The 15,682-nt window shown below is 36.4% G+C and overlaps 1 protein-coding gene across 5 annotated transcripts in view; it reads left to right on the plus strand.

Moving 5' to 3' along the window:
• LOC148876801 (uncharacterized) overlaps positions 1–10,664 on the plus strand; it is a 58,118-nt gene extending 47,454 nt beyond the window's left edge. For 4 of the 5 annotated variants that reach the window (XM_088970922.1, XM_088970934.1, XM_088970942.1 and 1 more), the window contains 2 exons: positions 7,503–7,569; positions 9,495–9,905. In XM_088970922.1, the coding sequence (XP_088827048.1) occupies positions 7,503–7,569; positions 9,495–9,586 (159 nt within the window). In that variant the 3' untranslated portion in view covers positions 9,587–9,905. Of the gene's footprint in view, positions 1–7,502; positions 7,570–9,494; positions 9,906–10,301 lie in introns of those variants that run through there. The other variant, XR_016107455.1, reaches the window with a different exon arrangement.
• Positions 10,665–15,682: the final 5,018 nt, after the last annotated feature.

A 15,682-nucleotide genomic window follows, 5' to 3' on the forward strand; every position in this document is an offset into this window, starting at 1 on the left:
AGGGCAAAGGCCAAGATGAGATGGAGCACTCAAGACACTCGGCAATAGCCTCAACCTCTCTATCCTCAAAATTAATACCCACCATGTGACTCCTTTCCAAATTTATTTTTAGATTAGAGATTCTTTCAAAACCTTTGATTAACTCTTTCAAGTTTGCTACATTCTCACTAATACCCCTTTGCAAAAAATCATCAAATCATCTACAAACTGAAGATGGGTGACTGGGATCTAGGTCCTCCCTGCTCTCCAATCCCTAATGATATCTTCCCCATTGGCCTTAGCAATGATTCTACTAAACACATTAGCTACTAAAGTAAAGAGGAACAGGGAGAATGGATCCCTTTGTCTAACACCCCTGCATGCTAGAAAGAAATCCTTCACCACACCATTTACCAAGATAGAGTAATGAAAGGTATTAACACACCTAAATATCCATCTACACCATCTCTCCCCAAATCCACAATTTCTTAACACCTCTGGTAATAACTACCAATCTACACATTCATAGGCCTTTTCAAGGTCCAATTTGCAAAAAAAGCTTTTTTGCCTAGGTCTTTTTATCTCCTTCACACATCCATTTGCATTTAGGATATGGTCTATTATTTGTTGTCCTTGAATGAAAGCCCCTTGATTTTGGCTGATGATAGAAGGAAGAACTTTAAGCCTCAGAAAAAGCACTTTAGCTAGGATTTTATAGATACTTGTCATCAAACTAATAGCCCTAAAATCTTTTGGGTGGTTAGCATCGGTCTTCTTAGGGATTAGAGCCAAGAACTTGGCATTGACTCTAGGGTTACTATGTAATTGTTTGCAAATTCCTTAAAGGCATCACACAAATCATCTTTTAGCCCCTCCCAACAGTTTTCCATTGTAAAACCATCTTCCACAACTGCTCTCTCATTCAAAGGCTTTTTGAAGATTGACTTAAAATGATCCACAAACTTCCTAGCTATATCATCCTGGTTGATAATCACCTCCTCATCCTCTAGTTTGGTCACAAAGTTCTTCCTCCTTCCATTGGCTAGGTCATGAAAGAAGTGGGTGTTCCCATCACCTTCCTTAATCTACTTGTGTCTAGATTTCTGCTTCCAACTAATGATAGGTAGGTTAAGGTTTGGAAAGGTGGGCATTGGAGAGGGGGATGTAGGACTTGTTATTGCTTCAGTAACTAGGAGTGCAGGAGTCCAATTGAAGATCGGGGAACAACCTGCTCATGCTTGGACCTTTGCCTTTGGTTCCACCTTTGAAGAACCGGAGTAGGGAAAACTAGAGGACTAGGTGGAAGTGGAGGAGGAATAGGAATAGGAGACCTAGAGGGGGAACAATGCTAAATAGGAGGGACAAAAGAGGCATGATCAAACTCAATAAAGGATTGCAAGGGGAGGGGTAAATCAAACATTTCAACTAAGTGCTCCCCCTTAGAAGGATGATTGTAGAAAGGAGCTGACTCTACAAAAGTGACATCCATGGAAATAAAGTGGGTGCCATTGACAAGATCAAAACAACAATAGCTCTTCTGTGTGGAGCCATAGCCAAGAAAGATACACTTTTTTTTAGAAAAGGTGAAGTATTTCATTAAAAGAAGAAAAACATAATTACAAAGATTTGCACAGGAAGACGTTGAGTAGGAAATAGAGAAAACTTTATATGTCTCATAACCTTCTTGGCTATTTGGCATCATTCCGCGGGAGCGATTCTATCGATTTTGGTATTCTTGGGATGAGAATCACGTTTGGCTAAAACCAGTTGATCGATTCTTATTTGAAATGGGATGAAAATAATCCCTCTAGAATTGCAATTCTGCAGAGTGAAAAAAAGACACTTCTAAGAATTTGATTCTCGCGGCCCAACAATTCGCGCTATGTCCTTTAAAAAAACGAACATGTGAGATCAATTTACGCATGAGAAAATGGGTATTAATGTAATTTTGTATAAAAATATGACATTGACAAGCCCCAAGTCCATAACCCCTCTTCTTTCATCTTCTTTTCACTGTCTTCTCAATGGATCTCTCTCTCTCTCTCTCTCTCTCTCTCAATGGCTCCTCTTCTCAACAGTTACATAAAATCTGATCGTCTTCTCCATCAGTGGTCATCCTCTCTGGTAAGGTATTTTTTTTTTGTTTGTAAACACAATATTTGTATCAGTGATCAAGAGATCTTCTTAATGACTCTCCCATTCATTCTATGCTTTATCAAATAGTTTTCATTTAAATGTGTTCTTCCTTTTTCTGTTATCCAGTTGAAGCCTCTCTTTGTTTTTTTCTTCAAACTTTCTTCCATTGCTGGTTTTATATCCGTTGGCAACTATTTCTTTGAACTAGTTTGCTTTCTACTTTTCTTCAGAGTTTTGATTACTTGTTCCTAGCTTTATTATTTCAGAGAACTTATTTGAAACATCTTTATTCTATGATTTTAGCATCACCCCAAACAATTCCTATGACAATTATTTTTGGTAAGAAGATGAGGGCGGAAGATGGTAGGAGTTGAAGGAGCCGTGTTGATGACAGGGGCTAGAAGTGGAAATGAACTTCAAAGTGTAAATAATGTGGGTAACAGAGATCACAAGAATGAGAAAGACCAAGAGCTTTGTGAGAACTTGAGATGGAGATGCGGAGATGGGAACGGGATTACCGGAGGGGCTCCTCATATGAATATGATCCCAAAGCAGCTTCTCTGTCCCGTTCCCCTTCATTGTCTATGGCTTGGCAGTCAGGGTTAGGTTTCCAGGTTTTTCTGGGTTATTATGGTCACAGCAGAGACGAAAAGCAGAAAAACAAAGAACAATACTAGAAATCAAAAGGACTTTGATTACTGTTTAAACATAAAACTGAAAATTTTTGACCCTGTTTATTACTTTTAAGTTAGGATTTTTTAATCCTAACAGCATATTCAATAGCAGAAAGAAAATGAAGAAGAAAGCAAAACTAGGGAATGTTTGTTTATTACTTTTTAATGTATTGTTTTTATTTTTTATTTTAGTAGCATCCCCAAGTAGTATCTCTGTTTTTAACAATTGAAAATGTGTTTAATGTAGATTAGGGCCATTCCTTCTATTGAAGCTTTGAACTGTAATTATGATTTTGAGCGGCAATGAGATGTGGTGGATAACTTATTTACAAGTTGGCTTTATGTGGTTGTCACTTATAGAATTAATTTGAAGAAATTGATTCATGCCAAACACCATTCTTATTCTGAGAAATAAGAATTATGAATATTTGTTGTTGGTTCGGCTGATATTTTGTTATCCTCTTGTTACTGGGCCTTAGTTACTGGGCCTATTTTTATTTAGTGTCTTATTTGACTGCGTGTCTCATCACTAATCAGGGGCATCCTGGTTCTTTTACGTAACTTTATGTACTGTTATTATATAAGTGAACAGGTCCGGCTGATGAACAGTGCCCATTCGAACATTTCTTCCTTTCTCCTCTTCTTCTTCCTCTTCTTCTCTGCTCACTTGATAGGTTCAGTTCGGCAAACATGGTATCAGAGCACTAAAACTTGCCTGGTTACAGCAGCTGCCTCGCACCTCTCTCTCTCTCTCTCTTTCACCTTTCTCTCTATCTCGGTACTGCAAAGAAACCCTAGGTCTGGTCGTAGAACCCAGCAGAACCTATATCTAGGGTTTCCCTTGGTTGTAGGGCCCAAGGGGAGTTAGTCCCAGTAGCTGATGCCCTAAGAGACACACACAGCAAGTTGTGCCATTCGGCTAAGTAAGATCTGTGTAGAACAGATCTGGAAGAGAGGACTGATCTCAGCAGTCCTAGAACAGTTCGTGGGTGAGGGTTCAGCCTGCAATAGCAGTGGTTAGCGTGTGGTAGAAGCCACAACAGCAAGGTCCAGGCTGCGACAACAGTGGCTAAACACAGCAGAAGGGTTTCAGTTCAGTGCTTCAGCAGTTTGGTGGCAGCTTGCAACAGCAGTAGTTAGACTAGTACTGCAGAGTGGAACTTGGTATTTCAGTCCTGATACGGACCCTCGGGTCTGAGTTTACAGTGCTGCAAGCTCCGTAAGTCTGAAGTGGTTTCATATAACTTGTGTGACAGTTTTTGGTATTCTTGCAAGTCGGAGAAGATGTCTTCAATATCCGGGAAAGTGTCTTCTAAAGATATAGGTTTAGTGGGAGGTCTCCAAATCTGAAGAACCCAAATCTGCATAGCCTGCAGATAACAAATGTGTTGCTAGACGAATACAACTTTAGGGAATGGTCTGTTTCAGCCATGCTCTTGATCACATCCCGGGATCTTACCGGCTACTTGGACAGGCAGAAGAAAGAACCCGAAATAGGGAGTGCTGAATATGCTATTTGGAGAAGAGAGAATGCTACAGTCATGTCCTGGTTACTTGCTTCAATGAGTACTTGAATGCGCACAAGAGGAAGGCCCATTGCTCGGAATAGGAGCAACAACAATGGTCCTAGGTGGTTGATGATTCAACCATATCTCTCATACTCTACCCTTGTGGTTGCAAGCTGTTCCCCAACAAATTTATCCTCATCAATTCCCTTCTCACCGTCAAAAGAAGAATTGTTGCCTTTCCCACTCCCATTCTTCCTGTTGCCGTAAGTGTGTGGGTGCAGTTTCTAGCATTTGTCCTTTGTGTGTTTAGGTTTCTTGTAGTATTCACAAACAATGTCTTCATCAGCACCCCTAGGCTTTCAATTTAGCATTTGCAAAGTGATCAATTGGTGCTTCTGGAACCTGGACCTGCCTCCTGCTTTCCTCACTACTGACCATTGCATAAGCCTGAGATAAGGTGACTTAATCCTTTGCTAGAATATCCTGTTTGGTGATATCGTATTTTGGGTTGAGTCCAGTAAGAAACTTGAATACCCTATTCATCTCTACCAACTTCCATGAGTCTCAGCATCTTTAGTACTCTCCCACGCTACAGCCTCCATTAGATCAATCTCCTACCAGAGAGATTTCAGCATTGAATAGTACACAGCCAAAGGCTTCTCCCCTTGTCTTAGATTATTCACATCACACCTCAACGTATAAGCCCCAAGCCCTAATTACATCCAATTTCTGTGAATAAGTTTTCCACCACAGTATCACAGATTTCTTTTGTTGTATTCATCCACAAGTAGTTCTAGCTAAAATGAGGCTGCATAGTATTTACTAACCAGTCAGTGACTATAATTCTCTTGCATCCATTTTTCATAACTGAGATCATCTTCTGCCAGCTTTTTCTTACTCCTAGAAATAAACCCTCATTTGCCTCTAGTGCATACATGAATCTTTATGGACTGCGACCAACCCAAATAGTTGGTTCCATCTAGCTTTACAGTGGTCACAGCCGCTAATGGGGTGTCTATATCCCTCCTAAACAAAGCCTGGAATCAATATTTTGCTTACTCTCTACTTTGGATTGTTCCATTGGTCCAAAACTTCAACCAACAACAGTTTAGAAGCAAACGAAACAACCTGACCACAAAACACTGACCTCCAAGCAAAGAAAACTCAAAAACTTAGGTTTTCACTGCCCTGCAATCCTGGGAGAAACAAGGAAAAATTCAGCTGTTCCAACTAGGGCTGTCTGAAAGCTCTCTTGCCTAAATCAATCTTAAATAGGGATGAAAAGAAGACCAAAGCGCCATACTAATTTTGTCTCTTTGATCCTTAATTCAAGTTTCCTTTTGTTTTCTCTAGTCGGATTAGGGTTTGGGCAGGGAACTCTGAGACATTTCCTTGCACTGTTAACAGCAACAGGAAAACTCCAAATACTCCTTCCAACTAGGCGAACACAGTGGAACAGAAATCAGCTCTCTATACTTCCATACACATGGCTGATCAGATTGTGTATGGAGTCACTGGAGAAAGAAAAAAGAGAGAAAGATGCTCTGATTCCAAGAAGAAATATAGAACAGCAGTAAAAGATGTCTTAACTGGAGAAATAAAAGAGAAAGAGGGAGGAAGAAGTTCAGAGCAGATAGAAGAATGAAAGGAGGAAAATATCAGTTCGTTAATCTGTCTTCAATCCCCTATTAACCATTTTAAACATAATATGTAAATTACAATAATACCCCTAGGAGGGTGGCAGCTCTATGAACACAAATAAAAGAACAACATGCCTATAACCAAGGCCCATTAGCCCAAGAAATAAAACTAATGAAGGACTAAAATAACTAGGGAAGGACTGGGGCCCACTTGGCCCTAGGAATGGCAACGGGCGGGTTCAAGGCAGGGATCATATTCCCTGTCCCCGTCCTTGCTGGGGATAAAAGTTGTCCTCCATCCCTGATGGGGATGGGTTCCCCGCAGGGACCTGAATCCCCAAAATTTTTTTAGATTATAGTATTTTTGAAAAATAAATTAACTTAAAATAAATAAAAATTTTAAAATATAAATAATGCTTTAAATATGTTTTGATATATATATATATAATTGGGGTCGGGGCGGAGACCTCAACCCCCATACCTGACCCCAACCTCGATCGGGGATTCCTATTAATCCATGTCCCCGTCCCCGCCCTGCCAAAGCAATCCTCATCCCCAACCCCATCGGGTTGTGGAAGTCGGGTCCCCATCGGGGATGGAGAAAATTGCCATCCCTACTTGGCCCTCAAACCCAGAGAAGATTTGAAGAAACTTTCAGGGGTTTTGTTTACCAATACAACAAACATCCTGAGCTAATCTAGCTGACTATACCACTTTATGGCTTTTTTTGCTCTTCTTTTATGATTTTTTTTTTTTTACAATTTTCTTTTCTTATGGTTTGTAGATATCCGGGATAACTATATGTAATGCAAACTTTCAGTTTGCAAGCTTTGCACATAGCACATGTAACATTTAACATGTGGTAGCCCCGGTACATGTCAGTTGAATTAATATATTTGATATCATATTCTTAACTGTTTTCTTTAATGGTTAGAAAGAATATCTAAATAAATTGGTAATATTTTGAAACTGTATAAATGGTATATATAAATAGCATTTGGAGAGGGTAGTGCTTGTAACATGTTGCAATATTAATGTATTTTATATTTACCTGTATCATACTCAGGTTTTCCACATCCACATCTCATATGATTGTATATTGCAGGTGACTTTCTGGGGTTTTGTTTACCAATACAACAAACATCCTGAGCTAATCTAGCTGACTATACCACTTTATGGCTTTTTTTGCTCTTCTTTTATGATTTTTTTTTTTTTTTACAATTTTCTTTTCTTATGGTTTGTAGATATCCGGGATAACTATATGTAATGCAAACTTTCAGTTTGCAAGCTTTGCACATAGCACATGTAACATTTAACATGTGGTAGCCCCGGTACATGTCAGTTGAATTAATATACTTGATATCATATTCTTAACTGTTTTCTTTAATGGTTAGAAAGAATATCTAAATAAATTGGTAATATTTTGAAACTGTATAAATGGTATATATAAATAGCATTTGGAGAGGGTAGTGCTTGTAACATGTTGCAATATTAATGTATTTTATATTTACCTGTATCATACTCAGGTTTTCCACATCCACATCTCATATGATTGTATATTGCAGGTGACTTTCACAGAGGAACATGTGTCGTTTTTACACTTCTTGACTAATGTTTGTGCTATTGTTGGAGGTATTATCACCACCTCTATCTCTCTCATATAAACACATACACACACAGACACACAAGGCCTCCTCTGTCAAGCAAGTAGACTATAATCTTAAAACTTGTATTCCTTTGTTAGCTTCAGTGTCAACTTTGTAGTTTAGGTATGAATGCATGCGGATTAGGCACAATTTTATGAAGGTATATCTTTTGATAAATTTTGTTAGCATGGAGTGGTTTCCCAAAAGGAAGACTTGAGGTTCATGGAGAGTTTGACACAGGAGCAACTTTTCATGTATAATTTTTTTCTCACAAATGTAATGTGCTCTTGTTAGGCTATATGCAGTCATCCTCAGCATTTTTTGAAGATGTCTTCTATTATTACTCATGTTTATGAATGCAAATATGATATTATCCCAGTAATTGTTTTAAAAGGTGGTGAGGCATACACCTTCAGGTGAGGAGGAGCCAAACCGCCTTCTGTGATTAGGCATATGCCTCACCTAAGTAATATTAAAATATTAAATATAAAACATTAAATCTAGAATATTAAGTATATAATATAAAACATTAAATATAATATATGACATGTAATTTATGTATAAAATTTATGTTATAATTAATAATTTATATAATATAAAATAACAGACAAAAGTCTCATTATTTCGCAAGGCCGGGCTACAAACGATCACCCCTAGCTACACTTAGAAGTCTTTTACAATATATCTCTTAAACCCAAAGAAGTTTCATTTTCTACTAAAAAGTAAATATAACAATAATCGTAGTGTGTGGCTCTATGTCTTAATGTACCACATGTGAGAATAGCATCTCCATTTATATATTGACCTATGACATGATAGTGGGACTCACCAATCTAGACAGTAAAGATGAGATTTGGTTCTAATAAAGTAGTATATTATAAAGATATTCATTTCAAAAGGTTTATAAATTAGTTTATATTGAAAACTAGACTAGAGTATATGTAAATGAAGTAAAAGATTATTTTTTATCAATAAAAATATTATTTTATTTAGGGGAAAGGGTTATTAATGTATAGTAAAATTTAAAAACAAAGAGATTCACATTAAGGCCCCTTTCGTTTACCGGTAAATAAGAGGGGGGAAAGTTGATCAATGGGTATCTGTTTCCCACAGACCAACTTTACAATGTTGTACTGGGCCCAACAGTAAAGAGAGCCTCATTTACTTGGGTAAAACTTACCCATTTCCGAGGTGGGTAAGTAACTTTCCCACTCGGGGGGAAAAGTTTATAAAACACAATAGGACAAGTTTGCCCATTTTAACATCAGCTTTTTATGGGTAAAAAAATTGTTATTATTACTTACCCGGAAATCAAAAGAACATGGATAAGTGAGTTTACCTGGGTAAGTGAGAAATTTGTAAACTAACAAGGCCTAAAAGGAATATACATGTAATAAAAGGTAAATGTATAATTTAATTGTGGAAAAAAGCATACCTGAAAATAATGTATAATTTATTGTATATATATCACTTGAGGCTTACACCTTGCCTCTGACACCCAACCACCTCACTTCTGCCTTTTGCCTTTTAATGCTTGATCCCAGTGGAGCCTCTTGACAAACTACTGAATTTGATCTTTATTGAGTTTCATGTTCCAATACACCACCAACATAACAAGTCCTACCCCCCTTGGATCTTCTAATTCATGCAACTAGCGTATGAAGTTTTAAATTCTTTTGACATGATGAAATTGAGGTCTTCCTGTTTCTGTAGTTGGAAAATTCCACAATGAACTCTTTACTTTTTATTTTGTGGGAACTAAGTGTGTAATTTACTGTTTTAAATTCTGTAATTAGTGGACAACCGTGAAATTTCATACCCCAAGTTTCAATAAATTTTTGGATTGCAGCATACGATCTACAATTATGAATCTTTTTTTACTTACTATGATTTTCTCGTATTTTGGTTCAGGTATTTTCACAATTTCGGGAATAGTAGATTCATTCATATACCATGGCCAAAGGGTGATAAAGAAGAAAAGTGAAATTGGCAAGTTCAGCTAATTTCTTGGCCATTACATATAAATTTCAGTTTTATCGTTCATGGCCTTCTGGGAAGAATTGATAAATGGAAGAAACAATCGACTGGGTTTTCCCTTGGATTTTGATCTGGGCCCTCGGGATCCTTTAACTCAAAAGAAGAATGTCATGTAGCAAGTTCCATCAATTAATGAGGTTAATTTTCTTCTCTTCTGTTCTAACTTTTTCTCATGTTTTTTATTTATTATATTCTAACTGCAATATGAATTTCTGTTCTGGAAGTAGATTGATATTACTGCTTTTATCGAAAATGTTGCTTGGGGTGTCTCCCGAAAGGCTGAAACCATCTTACTGTCTTACGTGATCAATTCAGAAGTTGAACGATTGTATACAGTTTACGTCAGTGTTTTTGAACTGTCATTGACCCGGACAGTCTGGACCTTTCAGCCTGGGAACCGTCCAGGCAACTGGTTCCATTTCACCCTTAACCCGCTGACCAAGATGGTTAAACAATTGATTGGTTTGACCCGGACAATAGTTTTTGACCATTTTTATTTTAATTTTTTTAATTTGTGATGGGCCATCCATTTGAATGAGATGGTCAAATCGCTGAAACAGAAACTGGTGGCCATAGCGATTTCGATCCGGGTCGTTTTTTAAAACATTAGTTACGTTTCACTGGTGCAAATGATGAAGTGGTGTTGGATTCATGGACCTCACTAACAACTTAAATTTGTAGGTTGAATGGTTTCTTGACAGTGGGTGGGACTGTGCATGGCCATGCTTCAAGCCCAATAGCCCTTTATGTGAGGGAGTTTCTATAACATTGGTTTACGTTTCACTGGTGCAGAGGATGAAGTGGTGTTGAATTCATGGACCTCACTAACAACTTAAATTTGTAGGTTGAATAGTTTCTTGACAGTGGGTGGGCTTGTGCATGGCCATGCTTCAAGCCCAATAGCCCTTTATGCTAGGGAGTGTGTTACAGAATAAAAACCTTTTCAAAGATCTCACTTAACAACAAATTACTAATGCCAGAGGATGTAGATGTAATAACATTTTGATCTTTCTTGTTTGATGGTTTGTATCATTCGTGTCCTTATTTCTTTAGACTGTCCATGATTTGTAGTGTAGGACATTATCAAGGCTCAGTTTGGGAAAAAGTGCAAATACAAATTGTTTGATGTAAAACTTTGTAAATGGTATTTCAAAACCTTGTATTTGTGGTGTACATGTTTGTATTTGTAATTTTCCAGGGCTCAGTTTGGGAAGAGTACAACTACAAAAATGTACAGTACAAGATCTTGTATATTATATATTTATATTTATATACCTTATATTTGTAATTTGTACTGCACATATTTTTATTTGTACTCTTTCCAAACTGAGCCTTAAGCTATATTTGGTTGCAGTGCAATTTTAATTTGCACTAATACAAATGCATGAGTGCAGATGAAAATAAAATAAGATAAAATTTGAAACAAAAATAAATCAAAATTCACACTCAAATCATATGCACCACTAGGGATGTCAATGGACTGGTTTTGGATTGGACCTATCCAAACCAAAATCTATCCAAACTGGTACCACCGGTTTTTCCATTTCTCCAAATCAAAACTGAGACGGTATCACCAGTTAATCGGTCCGTCAGTTTCATTTTTTGATCGGTTTGGTTCTTCGGTTTTTTAGCTTTTTATATTTATAATATATATTTATATATAATATATAGAAAATATGTGACATATTAAAAACCGAACCAATCCTTTGATTAATCGCCGGTTTTTTTATAAGTTAACTAAAAGCCAAACCAATCCTTTGTTTTATCAGAAACACCAAATCAAAACCGAACCGATCGGTTTGGTTAAGTGCATTTTTTGGTTCAGTTTTTTCGATTCAATTCGGTTTTTCGGTTTTTCATGGATACCCCTAGATTGGATGGACCAACAAGACATTGAATTGGACCAATGTAGACTTCATGGTCCAAAGTATTTATTTGATTGGATTAGACCTGGTCCATCCATAATAAATTTATATTGGATTGAGGTAATATATAGTCCATTGATATAAAATAAGAACATAGGTGTCCACGTACCATATTTGAGTTAAAACCAATGTAAATTAAAACAATTGTGAACAGATTGAACATCCAGATATTAAATTGAACTGGTCCAAAATGGTCCATACCATCTGTTATAAAACCTCAACATACCATACCATCTGTTATAAAACATGAACTTTGGAGCTTGTCATTTGAATGTGGCATCACATGATGTCTTTCAAAACCCTAAAGATTGTAATTATAGCTTGTCATTTGAATGTGTATCGGGATGTTTCAGATCTGTATCGGCCAATATAAGCCCGAAACAGTCAGTCTAATTTCTCTTTCATTAATTAGTTAATTACCCCAAGTCAAATTTAAATTTAAATTTGAATTTTATGGCCTAATTCAAATTCTCTCATTAATTCTTTTAATTAATGATCATCTCTCAATAATTTTGTTTTGTTAGTGTAAAAACTTCAAATTTTAGCAATAGCAAGATTTGAACCTTGAACACTTGATTTTAACAAACACAAGTTAGCCAATGAGCCAAAAATATTTGTTTGCAATAATTATATGCATTTTTTATTGTAAATAAATTTTCACTTTTCTTAATGAGTGACAAGTGTTTATTAATAAATGTTAGAATTAACTATTAAAATTTATATACTTTAATTATATTAGTTTTTAAAAATTGACATTCACATATTTGTTTTTTTTTTTTGTTTATTTTACATTCTAGTTATTCCATCATTTTTAAATGATTACTAATTGTTTCCCGATATGTCACACTTTATATAAACCATTAAATTATAGTTTTTTACATTTAAAAGACTTATTCACAATCATATAAAATTTGTAAATATAGCTAGTAATCTATTTTTTAGGATTTATTTGAATGACTTATTCACAATCATATAAAATTTGTAAATATAGCTAGTAATTTATTTTTTAGGATTTATTTGAATTTTCTACCATATTTATGCATATCTTGATTTTTCGCCCGTATCCATATGTATCCAAAGCGTCATCTCTTAAAATTTGTCTTTCCAATACACCTTATATTTTCAATTCTTTGAACCTTGGTTTTACCGTTTTGCACTGAGCATTGTTGTTGCCCCTGCCTCCTTGCATTTTGTCCCAACAAGCATCCCAACAAGTGTCCCAACATACCCCTACAACCGCACATTGGGAAGATGTTCCCAATGTATAGCTGCAATGCCTTCTTGGGACATGATCCGGACTCTTGGTCTGCAACTCCATTGTGGAGGTTCAAATTGAATTTGAAATAGATTTCTCTGCATTTTCTCTGAGTCGCAACTTCCAATAACTGCAAGGATTCTGACCTTTCAACAGATTGCCAAATTGCCCATTTGAGGCTAACCGGTTCGTGGCCTCCGGGTCTCCGAACAGCCATATATACCCATCAATCATCACGACTACCGCTATGGGTAATCGGACCCCTGACCAGTTTATGGTCTCTGCGTCAAATGTTAGTTAATTTTTAAACAATTAAGGTACATTAGTCAATGAGATAAACCGTAGTTTAAGAAATTTATCCAATACTTAAACTACTATTATTTGAAAAATAACTTAAAGTACCCCTTTTTTATTTCAACAATTGACGATCTATAGCATCTGGTAAAAGAAAAAACGGAAAAGACTATTTCCTTCATTTTCATTTAAAATTTCAAAATTCTACCATCTAGATACCAGAGCTTTTTTTATTGCTTTTTCAACAAAATACAATAAAAAACCATCATATCAGCCCAAAACGGAAGAACACCTCAAACAAAGCATACAAGATAATTCCGACACTCCAGATAATAACTTCGGGTCCATAGTTGCGCTATGGACTTAAACCTCCTTTCAAATTTCTCCTGAATACTGAAACCTCCAACAAAATCATTAAAAAGTTTCTTTTGTCCTTATTAAATCATTAAATTTTCAAAACAGCGTAATCGTTTGAAAATAGAAAATAGAAAATAGAAAGTGCCCCTTCACCTTCAAATTCCTGTCCTATTTCAAGCTATAATAATCATGGTTTTGGACCACACAGTCGGGTTAGAAAAATCGGGAATTGGTCAGATAACTGATTTCGGTTTTCAATCCACTGACCCGGGCGGTTAATTGTTTAAATCGTTCAAACGGTTTTGATTGTTTTTTAATTTTTTTAATTTTTTTCAAAATAGGTCAACTGTTCGAATTGAACGGTTGAACCGTTCAATCCTATAACTGGACCCCTGACCAGTTCGGTCTCCGGGTTGTTTTTAAAAACCATGATAATAATTGAAACTGGGCAACTCCATCTGCCTACTTGTACTTGTTTCAGCTATATATATTGGGATTTGTTGCACTTTTTTTGGCACTTCTTCGATAAAATTAGAGTTTCTAACCAATAAGGTCAACTTTTTGCCCCTAATATCAATAAAAATAACATTTTTCATATAATAACCAGAATGAGATAGCTTTTTTGAAAAAACATCAAATAAGGGCATTGGGTACTGTTGCTCATCTTCCTCCTCCTTTGTATTCATGCAAATGGAACTTTCACTAGAAACCCAAAGAGCTTTGGCAAACGGAACGAGAGAAGAGCCCCTTTGCCTGCCTTACTACTCATATAACAAAAATGTTGTATTGCAACGAGCTGCCAGTCATTCTACAATCAAACGATCTGCCAGAAATACAATGCAGGAAAAAAGTTTATTTTCTGTAGCTCGTCGTTTCTATTGCAAAGGTTGTTGGAATCCTACCAGAAATACGAGTTGTTTTTTTCCGACTGTGCACATGAGAAAAGCCCATCGATTTATCACCGGGATTCTTGTCTTCTCTCATCCTTCTTTAAAAGTTCCATTCCCATGAATACAAAGGTAGAGGAAAAAGACGAGCAACAGTGCCCATTGCCCTTGTATGATATTTTCTCAAAAAAGTTATCCCGTTTTGGTTATTATATGAAAATGTTATTTTTTATTGATATTAAGGGCAAAAAGTTGCCCTTATCTGCTTCTTGAATTTTTTAGGGGAAAATTCTCAATAAGTACCTTGTACTTTAGGCTTAATGCCAATTTGGTATCCGAACTTTAAAACACTACTTTCAAAGTGCGACAATCTTGATGTCAACTCACTATTAGTCAGAATGCAAAAAGACATAACTACCCTTTGTTGTTTCACAATTGTATGAATTATTTTTTAAAATGACAAAAATGACCCTATTATAACATATTTTTTCTCTATGAAACAAATCGCATTTGTCGCTAGTACAGCCTTGGAGCCACCAATCTATTGTCCTCTAGACCTCCCTTGTAAACAGCCCCAGAGCCACCCCTACCCAGCTTTTCTCTAAACTTATTGGTTGCCTTTTTTAGCTCGGAATAAGTAAATCTCCTAAACTGATTGAACATCACAAGGTATTCATCCTCGGTTGACGTTGGTGGGTCCGGATGTAGTAGGCACGTTAGGTAAGCACAATGAGTGAGCACGTAATAGTTGTGTGACACATGTCCCAGTTAATGTGCTTTTCATTCAAATGTTTTTGCTCTGTTAGATAGAAATTATCCATTATTTTATTATTTGTCAAAATAATTAAAAATAAAAATAATGAAAAAAGAAAACCTAAACATGTTGGGAGTTGGGATTCATTTATGTTTTCCTTTTTATTATTTATTATTTTTAATTATTTTGACAGATAATAAAATAATAGATAATTTCTGTCTAACGGAACAGAAATGTTTAGATGAAAAGGGCATTAGGTAGGACATGTGTCACACAGCTATTACGTACTCACTCATTGTGCTTACGTAAGGTACCTACTACATCCGGACCCGACGTTAGCTCTCTGTCTCTCCTGAAAAGACACCACCAACCAGAAGCAAAAAGGACTTCTATGGCGCCAATTGACAAATTAAGCAAATGGATAGAGATAAACCCATTTTGCCTTGCTTTCTGAATGAAAGATACCAGAGGAACCCACCGAGATTTCTGGCTCTCCAGATCCACAAACTGGATAGGAGGGATCTGATATTGGTGATTCTTCTAAACTTTTGGGCAGCTTCAAATATATGGTATAGCCGGAAAGGCGGGAG

Source organism: Nelumbo lutea, chromosome 1, assembly GCF_056320005.1.
Source record: "Nelumbo lutea isolate HS-2025 chromosome 1, American lotus-T2T, whole genome shotgun sequence".
NCBI lineage: Eukaryota > Viridiplantae > Streptophyta > Magnoliopsida > Proteales > Nelumbonaceae > Nelumbo > Nelumbo lutea.